The 9927-nt window shown below is 48.0% G+C and overlaps 2 protein-coding genes across 2 annotated transcripts; one reads left to right on the top strand and one right to left on the bottom strand.

The window, feature by feature from the left end:
* Positions 1 to 1219: 1219 nt before the first annotated feature.
* Positions 1220 to 4382, bottom strand: LOC311370797 (protocadherin-20-like; the record flags this gene model as incomplete). The annotated part of the gene is made up of 2 exons (XM_084489104.1): positions 1220 to 3733; positions 4323 to 4382. The coding sequence occupies 2 exons, from the start codon at positions 4380 to 4382 to the stop codon at positions 1220 to 1222; spliced, it is 2574 nt and encodes an 857-aa protein (XP_084345230.1).
* A 1507-nt stretch (positions 4383 to 5889) lies between these two features.
* On the top strand, positions 5890 to 9619 carry LOC311370796 (regulator of cell cycle RGCC-like). Its single transcript, XM_084489103.1, has 5 exons — positions 5890 to 6141; positions 6345 to 6524; positions 7248 to 7328; positions 8030 to 8092; positions 8881 to 9619. The coding sequence occupies exons 1-5, from the start codon at positions 6120 to 6122 to the stop codon at positions 8886 to 8888; spliced, it is 354 nt and encodes a 117-aa protein (XP_084345229.1). The 5' UTR covers positions 5890 to 6119; the 3' UTR covers positions 8889 to 9619.
* The last annotated feature ends 308 nt before the right edge of the window (positions 9620 to 9927 follow it).

Here is a 9927-nt window from a genome sequence, read left to right as displayed (position 1 = left end):
TAAACTGCTTCTGGCTCTCAGTCAAATATCAAAGCTCTCATACAATCAAGTGTCAAGCGTGTGCTTTTTTTTATTAACCGTCGTTGTGATTATTCGTAATTCAACAGTGAGCGGTAAACACATTTATGATTACATAAAGATAACCTTCGGTAGCACAATAGATAGCAGGACAATATATCACGACAAAGCATAGCAACGGAAGCTTTGTAACGGGGTATGAATGGAAAGATGATCCATTCTTGGATTGCAGGTTTTTGATGTAAACATGCTAAAAGGGGACTAGAGGCTATTCTTCCGAGTACATTATGTTCCATCTTTGTGGCGGTGCCATTGGAGCAGGGCCTTAGGGTGACACCCAGCACAATGCGGCTAAGTAGAGGCCCGATCGGATAACAGCAGAGAGGTGTGTGTGTGCGCGCGTGTGTGTGTGTGTGTGTGTGTGTGTGTGTATATGTGTGTGTGTGTGTGTGTCAGTCATCTTCTCCAGGTCCTGCCGCTCACCTGTCCAAAAACGGTCCCTGGCGGTCTCCCCCCGCCTGTAGGCCTGGGGGTTCTCTAAGCATCTCCTCGCGGGACTTTCATCACCTCCTCCGCCAAAGGAACATTAAACCCCTTTGTGCGACTAAATACCTAATACTCTCCATCACTCAAAGAGGGAAACGGGAGAGAGAGCTAATCAACTTAGCAGGATCATTAGCTCCGTCTTTTTAGCCAGACAGAATGGTGTTCTGTTCTCTCCGGGGAGAGGAGTCCTCAGAGACAGGGAAGTTACTGGTCTCAGGGCTATTTATTGCTCAAGGGGGAATATGTGCTCCTTGCAGTGACTAATGCTGTGTACGCCGTATGCGACAGTTACTGTTCTTCTCCTACGTCTCTTCCCTTCACGCTGTGTGTATTTTTATATATTCAATCCCATATTTATCAAGTTAACCTTATTTCATCTGCGATGTGGCTTGATTATCATGAATATGAATCACCTGATATTCGGGATTTAGTGCTGGCTTGTCATGCAGGAAATTAAAAACTATACACTTTAGGAACAAAAACAATGGGAAAAGAACTGCCTGGATTATACACAATGAGGCAAGAGTGTTTGGAAAACCAATGGATGGATCAAATTTCAATACCACAACTGCATTTGTGTGCATTCAGCAGTTGAAAATTCAACATTCATTGCACTGTTGACATAGAGCTAAAGCTAACTGTTTGCTTTAGTGTGCTACTCATCATAGTGCCTCTTTGTATGGCTGAGTGGAATCGAATTCTCATCCTCCTTTCCCCTCCTGTTTCCCCGCAACCCTCTCTTCTGTTTCAGGTATAAAACAGCTGTCACACAAAGCAGACAGATGGATGCGAGCATCGTACCTAGACCCGCTAACAGCATCAGATGAGCGTAGTTGGCGTCACAGACGGAGGCTTCGGAGGGTGTCTGCGCCAGCCTGTAAGGCAGAGACCTGGGCAGGCTGTCCAGGTGGCAGGGCTCCAAGGTCTCGTTGACTAGCAGATTGACCCAAACGGTGGTGTGGAGGGGGGCCGGCTTCCCGCCGTCACTCACCACGATGAACAGGTGATGCATCCCCAGGTCTGTCCCCAGCAGCCGCTGGGTCAGGGTGATGTTCCCCGACCTTGAATCCAGCCGGAAGGGGCTGCCGTGGGGGGCCGGCTCCTGGGCCGCGACGGTGTATGTGATCTCCGAGTTCAGCCCGGAGTCGTCGTCCGTGGCGTAGATCTTCGTTACCATGGTGCCCGCGGCGGTGGCCGGCGACACGGTCAGGCAGGACAGGTTGCTGTCGGGGAGAATCACTCTTGGCCGGTTGTCGTTGATGTCCTCGACAAAGATGGTGACCTTGGCGACGGAGGTCAAAGGGAACGGGCGGCCGTGGTCCGAGGCGAGCAGGTGAAGCTCGTACCGGTCGACTGTCTCCCGGTCAACGTTGGTGGTGCACCTCAGCATCCCCTGGGCGTTGTCCACGACGAAGGGGGCAGTGGTGTTTACTACGCAAACTTCCACGTCGCCGTTCTCCCCCACGTCCGCGTCCGTCACTCCTATCCTGCCCACGTGGGCGAGCGGCGGGAGGTTTTCGGGGATGAAAAATATGAAGTGCGGTGTAACAAACGCTGGCGCATTGTCATTCTGGTCGCGCACATGGATGGAAACGGTTGTTAGCGATTCTAATGGAGGAGAGCCATTGTCGCGTGCCAACACGCTGATTGTGTGCACATCCTGCTGTTCCCTGTCCAATGGGACGGTCACAAACAGCTGACCGGTCTGGCTCTCCATTCTGAAGATGGCAGCTGTGTATTTGCCCAGCCTATAGGTGACCCGGCCGTTGGGGCCGCTGTCTGCATCTGTAGCCCTGACGGTCAGCAGAGGCCCAGTTGGCGGCTTGTTTTCCACAACCTCCAGATGGTAATGAGGCTGGAGAAACTGAGGAATGTTGTCATTGACATCCACGACAAGCACCCTGATCTCTAGCCCAGAGCCTGTGTCCGTGTTGTGGCCTCCTGTCGAGGCCCCAGAAAACCCCACAGAAATAAGATACTCCCCTTTCATCTCGCGGTCTAAAGGTTTGGAGGTGGAAAGGAGATATTTGCCGTTCTGCGGGCTAAGCGTGAAAGGCACCTCTCCTTTAATGTTAAGACTCGCGTCGCCTAAGCCACTGTTCCCTCTCACCTCCAGGAGCGCTAAGACAGTAGGGGGCAGGTTCTCCGGTAACAGTATAGTCTGGTTTTCATGCTCCGCTATGAACCCAATCTTTATCTCCGGTGTATGCCTTGTGGAGCGGAGCACGGATACCGTTACCTGAGTGTCTGCCGGAGGGCAGTGCGGGCTGCTGGCCAACACGTGCAACACCAGCTCCTCGGCGCTGTCAGTCTGGAGGTTGAGAGTTAACCTGACGTGCCCCGTGAGGCCGTCCAGGCTTAACAGGTTTTTGGCCCGCTCGGATACCTTGGGACTGAGCGAGTAGGTGATGGCAGCGTTCAGGCCTAGATCTGGATCGCTGGCCCTGACCTGAGTGACCAGCGTTCCCCTGGCGGCGTCCCCCTGCACGGTGACTCTTTGGGGACTGTCGGAGACAAACCTCGGACAGTTGTCGTTGACGTCCATCACGTCAATGATCAGAGTCGCCGTAGCACTCAAAGGCTCGGATCCGCCGTCGGTGGCCACCAGAGACATGCGATACGTATCCTGGAGCTCCCTGTCCAGCGCGCTTAAGACAACCAGCGAAACAACGGTTCCCTTCTCCACTGATAAACAAAAGACCCCGTCGGAGTCTTGAAGGTCATACAGCAATTCCCCATTGGCTCCGCTATCCATGTCTGTGGCGCGGTCGTCCAGAGGAACACTGCTGCCCACCTCTATATCCTCAAGCAGACTCAGGCGGATCTCAACGGTTTCAAAGCGCGGCGCATTGTCATTGATGTCCTCTACGACTACATGAAACTGTACAAGGTCTCCAGAGGGCCCCACGATGGCATTATGTGGAATAATGCATTCCCCAGCCATTGTCTCCTCGGGGCACAGCGTCTCGTGATCCATCTTGTGCTCAGCAGTGTAGAGGTCCCCTGTGCTCCGATCCACCCACAGGTAGTTAAGGTTTAGCAGTTTAAACGGAGGGGGGAAGTCTCGGCGAAGGGTCCCCACACGGACGCCAGCCTCTTGTTCTTCTGCGATGTAAAATCGGGAGGTACCGCACACCATCTGCCGAAGATGGACCATAACCAGCACATGCTGAGAGGGTGGAGAAAAATGCATTCAGCTTAGGTTAGCACAACAAACCATGTTGCTGTCAACTGAATTGTCAAAAAACTGTCGGAACGATTTCACTTGCCTTAACTCAAAGTGGTATTAATTTTTACCTTCATGCATTAGTAAGGACTTGTAAAAGTGGGGACCGTAAAGGTCAGTCATATGAATCCACTCGCTGACAATTACTTGATTCTACAGCAATTCAGAACATTTAACAAATGACAAAAGGTCTTTGGTGTTCAACAAAAACCTATTCACCGTAGTGCATTTGAAATGTAACATCTGGGTAAATATTTAATGTCGGAAACAAGGTCACGTTTGACTGTCTGTCTGTTATCCTTTACAAGCCTGAACTTTAAAGAATTAATCTGTAAATAATTCAACGTCCTACTATCTTTCATTTTAAACACAAAATATAATATATAATGCTCTGAAGATCAAATATTTTTTTGTGGAAATAAAAAAAAAAGTATTTTTAATGTTGTGTTGTACTGACCTGTAGAAGTCCAGCCCAGTTCATATTATCTAGAGTCCCATGGCCCTTAGCCCTCACACATGTTACCTGAGTTACCTGCCAGAGAGTAAATGCTTGGGCCAGTTCCGGTAACTTATACCTGTACAGAGAATTCATCATAGGCCCCGCCTACAATACAACAGCCTAGTTCGAAGCAATTGGGCACAGCCCAAGGTCTAGCAGTACAACAGGGTCTCCTGCTTTTCTTTGTTATAAAGCAAGTTTCCATAGTTACTTAAAACTCAGCCATGAGAGGCTTAATCTTGTTTGAGTCCTTTGTGCAAGTGTGAACATATCTACTTATTGGGGAACTGTGCGTAATAACACTGCTTCTGACATGGGTAGACAACAAAGGAATTGTGTTATTTATTTTTTTGCCAGGGACCATGGTGTTCTCTGTTGTCATTTTAATACAAGCCTTTCTAATCGATCTGCATGGGCAAAAACATTTTACAAAACCCATCAGCATAGACGTAAAGCCACAGCTCCCTAAACCAGCGTCTTAGCCAAGCCCAGTGCGTGGTGACCGGCTTCACAGCTTTAAAGCTACAGTTGCCTTAGGTGAAGGATGTCTTTATGCATTATGGATGTCACCACACTGCTTTATTAATCTAGTTTGTGGTGTGTGATACTGTTTTTTTCCCCTCCCTCTTCTCTTAAATCTATGGGAAATGATCCACGGTCAATCATGCATACTTTCTGAATTGTTTATACGATAAAAGATGATGGCTCAATTTAACAGGAAGAAAATCTGGTCTTCACTGGTGATCTTGAAGTGCAATGGATTCTGCATCGTATAGCCATGAAATCACGTCAACAGAATCCAGACATCTTATAACTGGTCACATTGCGGTGTCTGGGTTTTCATTTTACATGTTCCCCTGGTCACAAGGAAAGGATGATTTGGTCTGACTGTCAAAATACTTACAGCTACTTACACCCAAGAGGAAGGCCAGCCAAGACCAAACCACAGAATATATCCACACTCAGCTCTGGCAGAATTAGTCAAGGGTGTAATTTTCATTTGAAAATGGTTGGGGTGGTCCTCCAAATTTGAATATTATATTTAATATTATTTAATCCTATGCTGAGGTCCCAAACCCCATCCCAATCCATAAAATATGCCTTTAGAATCCATAAACTGTTACATTCTAATGAATGTGTTTTTGTTATTCTAATATTGTGGAAGTAAATTAGTTTGTATAGGCTGTGGAAATTTGTACAGCCCTCACAGCAGACAAGATGCCTGCCCCCACGTCTATTTTTTGCTGCTTTTCCTGCATTTCCTGTTTGTGTGTCTAAACTTAGTCGCCTATATTGCTAAATAATAATGCCGTTTATTTTGTGTCAGATACATGTTATCTGATGACTCAACTGCGAACTAATTGCGTTCTAGCGCCCTCTGTCGTCCCATAGAAGGGCTGCATGACACGAAGGACCCACCCAACTTCGCACTTACGCCTCGTTGATCGTTTGTAGGCTATAGCAAAATGTAGGCTATAATTAGCAAAAAAAAAAATGCAAATGACGACCTAAACGGTTTCCAAACGGATGCCAAATTATGTTGGGGGGGGGGGGGGGGGGATGTGCGGAATGTGCGGTCACCGTCTGGTGGTGATGGTTCCATTACGTTGTACATCAGCCTCTGATTCCATTACGTTTTCACATGGGGCCTCCTACAGTAGACGACTTTCACCTCAGGAATATTCCGCTGACTGCAGATAACTCTGATGATCACTGCTTCTCTCTGCGAGCGACCCCTCACTCCAACCATCAGAGAGCAGAGGAAAGTCAGCCACCTCAACTTGAACTGTGAAGTGCCGCCGCGTTGTTATTCACTTCACATTGTGAAGCATGGCCACGACAATCACCACAGGTCAGTCCAGTCCGCCGCTATTACAATACTTCGTCCCGCAATTTATCAAGCCTACGCAAACCCAGAGTTGTCTCATTAAAAGCTGCACGTGTAAGGGGCCCCACGTGTAATTATACCACTACTTTTGTGAAATAACCAAACTCTGACAACAACATGTCATAGATTGATGAATTATTCCGAACTGACCCATGCATGCTCTTTAGACCCGGGGACGGACCTTGAAGATGTGCTTCGTGAGTTTGACGACGTGGTGGAGGAACTTAAAGCGCCTTGCAGGAGCAGCTCTGGCGCGACCCAACATCTCCTTGAAGAGGGGAAACGCGGCGCGTCGAACGACTACTACAGCATTAGTGGCGATAGTGGCGTCGAGGACTCGGATTACTGTAAGTAGGGCTAATCATCTAACCGGAAACATGTACGCCCGAAGACGCCTTAATAAATGCCTAATTTGCGTGTTTGTCACACTGCAACCAAGTCTCTACGGGCTAGTTCCTGCGAGTAGTTTGAAATCAACTCCTATTCATTAACACATACGCGCGCGCGCACACGCACACGCACACACACACACACACACACACACACACACACTTAGTAGTACACACGCGCAGACTCCCTGGGCAGATTGAGGAGAATAGGGTTGTTTGATAGACTATAGCAATTGCGCTTGAATGAATGACAATTAACTCAGGGTCTATAACCTACAATTGTTGATTGGCCTGAATTATATTGTTGCAGCTTTGTGTTTGTTCTGTATTGACGACGAGATAAAAGCAGCAATTGTGTTGTACTTTTCCCTCCTGTGCGTAGTCATTATTAAGTACCCTGGCCGGCCTATCAACATTTCATCAGGCACAGTCTGCTCTTGGTAGAACTCTCACTTGGGATGTCAACCAGAGAGAGAAGATTTGTACTGCTCATTATTATAATGAGCAGCTGCAGGACTCTTTTCTTCATCTTTCTTAGTTGTTGTTATGACTCATTCCCATGGCCTGGCCTTTGTGCACTGGTGTTGTTTTTTAAAAAGTCTTGTATTCTATCTTCTTTTCCCTTTTTTTTTTTTAAATCTCTGTCTGACTACCCCCCCCCCCCCCCCCCCCTGCCCAAAGGCAGCGAAGCTTCTCTGGGTAACAGTTTGAACACCAGCCAAGAGGAGCTCCGCCCAGCGGGCATCTCACTGACACCTAAAGGTACTCGAGGGGCCCCTACATCTACTACATGTGCATCTTCCTATCCTCAGCCACTCACCTTGATGAGCCCTCGCCTGCGCAGACACTGCCTGACTACCTCCAGCACATTCACGATGAGCAGCACCGAGCCAAGCGTGGCGCACACGTACATTAACATTATTGTTTTCCCTTTTTGCATAACGATGCCCGGCCGTGATGGCCCTTGCATTTAAATAAGGAGGATGCATTTGGTTGAAGAATGGACCCCGGGACATGCCAGCCGCGGTGCTGTGCAGCTCTCGGGATGCCAATAGATCAGCGGTCTCCTTAAACGGGAAACCAGCGGCTTTGAGTCGTCGTTTTAGTGCTCTTAAAGCAAACGATTGTGATTCTGTTTTTTTCCGTTTGGGTTTTACAGGAAATGCCACTGAACCGAGCAGTGCTTTTCCACCACAAAAGAATAAAATAAAGTTCCATCTCTGTTGTTCCAAAAATGTAGTACTAATATAGGAAGTAACACGCTCACACTAAGACTTCTTTATAACTTAAACTGGGTGCTGAATTCCCCGGGTCATAATAATATTTCGAGAAAGCAAGGACAGCACTCTGTTATATTCAATCAACTGAACTTGAATAAAGTGCTGTCCAAAAATGTATGCCATTTTTTTGCAATTTCTTTTCAATTCATAATCCCTTCCGTCTGCGTTCTTGGTCCTCCTCAGCCCGGCTGGGCGACACGGTGGACCTTCAGAGCTTCATCGACAGCTTGAACCGGGAGCTCTCTGGTGCGTATTTAAAAGAATTACAACCCCGCTATCACTCAATCTTCCCCCTATTCCGCCCCGCACTTAGGCTGGCAAGTGTGTCGTCCGCAGTGAGTTACGCACGACTTTGACAGAGTGTATGCTCGTTACGCACTGAGATACAGAGATGCGTGGTGCCTTCCGATCGGAGCGCAGGTCTTGAGTGTGTAAATGGCATGTCTGGAGCTCCGGGGGTCTATCTGCATGGTCTTCAGTGATTGAGGCGCGCTAGACCCGAGTAGGCGAGCGCCCGCGTTCGCCTGCCATCACTGTGAAACCAGCAGTATGTGACTCGTGTGTGTGTGTTGTGGCAACCCGCCTCGGGGAGTGAACCCGCCTTGGTCAAAACAGCACGCAGTTCGGTTGGGTGTTCAGCCACAACGGCTCGTTTAATTAAACAATAAGACTCTTTCACAAAAAGAACTAAAAGATGATGGCGTGGCGCAGCCACAACGGCTGGACTCTCCGTCCACCCAGCCACGAGAGAGCCCCGAATGAACGTGGAAGCCAGCCTTTTAAGCAGGCTTCCTCAGGTGCTCTGCATTACGTTGATTGGGACCGGGCCGGGTTGCCACAGTGTGTGTGTGCGTGTGTGTGTGTGTGTCCATCTCAATGTGTGCGTGTGTGTTTGTGTTCCAGGGCTGTACATTTATGAGGCCTTGTTGGCGCTTTTTATTCCATCATTTATAGCCATACCTGTATCTTTCGTTTTTTATCGCGTTTTCTTATTTTTATCGATCCAATCCCCCCCTCCCCCATTTGTCTTCCAGAGATGTGAATGGAGAGGGGACCCTAGCAGAGAGGGAGAGAGAGAGACCAAGGGGAGAGGCCAAGGGGTAACACGAGACACGCATAGCCCCACAATATCTGAACAGATCTGGAAGGTGGGGATTAGGGTCGGGTTGAGGTTGGGGTGACGGGTGGGGGTAAATGTCCACATATCCCTAGTCGACCCAGTAGGGGAAAAGGTTAACTCTTAGGTATTAAAGGGCATGCTGTTCCCTAACGCACATCTGCCACCGGCGCTGAAGCCCTCGTCTCTCCATCGTCCTCTCCAACGCCCTCTCCCACAAGACTCCGCAGAGCCCAGCCGGGTCAGATCCAAGAGGATGGGATCCAGGGGAGAGTGGGGGAAGAGAGGAGAGGGTCCATCTGTCACAGAGCATGAGAGGGCTGCATCTAGAGGGTTGGGGGCCTTGTTTGTGCCACGTTTTCAAATTCCCTCGTATGCCACGCCAGTAATCCGCTTGCAATCCTTCTGGCAATTTTTTTTTTTTGTTATAAAATGATGAATTCCTTTCTATCTTGATGCATTTCCACCAGCTGGGCTTTAAGACAGTCTTGCATTATTTAGAGCGAGACGTTATGTATGTTCAGATGGCAATTAATTTAGTGTACATTTTTTGTTCATATTGTTTCATATTGTATAGTTTGTACAATTGTCAAACTCCAATGCTCTCGTCCCTGTCATATTCGACAGAAAAGTGGACATATTAAACAAAAACGACTTTTAACAATATTGCTTTTGTATTATTTCCTCCTGTCTCATATTACATGTAGTTTTTAATACTTCTTACAGCGACGGCAGTGACAGTAATATATTAAAAGATAATCCCAAAATAATAAGCATATTAAACATCACATCCATCTGTAAAAAAAGAGAAACGGTTAATACTTGAACTGAACCACCAGATCACAGCTCGCATTAATCAAACCCTGGCTAAAGAATGCATGAGGGGTGCGTCATTTGTGCACACAGGCGCACAATGGTTTACACAATAGTTTCTTTTCTTCCTTTGTATGTAATCTCTTTGTCA

The sequence above is a fragment of the Micromesistius poutassou genome, assembly GCF_964030765.1.
Source record: "Micromesistius poutassou genome assembly, contig: SCAFFOLD_5327, whole genome shotgun sequence".
Lineage (NCBI taxonomy): Eukaryota > Metazoa > Chordata > Actinopteri > Gadiformes > Gadidae > Micromesistius > Micromesistius poutassou.
Note: the sequence above shows the minus strand (reverse complement) of the source record. Positions and strands in the feature narration are given on the sequence as shown.

Bases quoted from the DNA above. Each gene is read 5' to 3' on its own strand.
- LOC311370796 (XM_084489103.1), top strand. From the start codon at position 6,120: ATGGCCACGACAATCACCACAG. The intron at 6,142-6,344 runs GTCAGTCCAGTC...CATGCTCTTTAG, and splicing joins GGCCACGACAATCACCACAG to ACCCGGGGACGGACCTTGAA. The intron at 6,525-7,247 runs GTAAGTAGGGCT...CCCTGCCCAAAG, and splicing joins CGTCGAGGACTCGGATTACT to GCAGCGAAGCTTCTCTGGGT.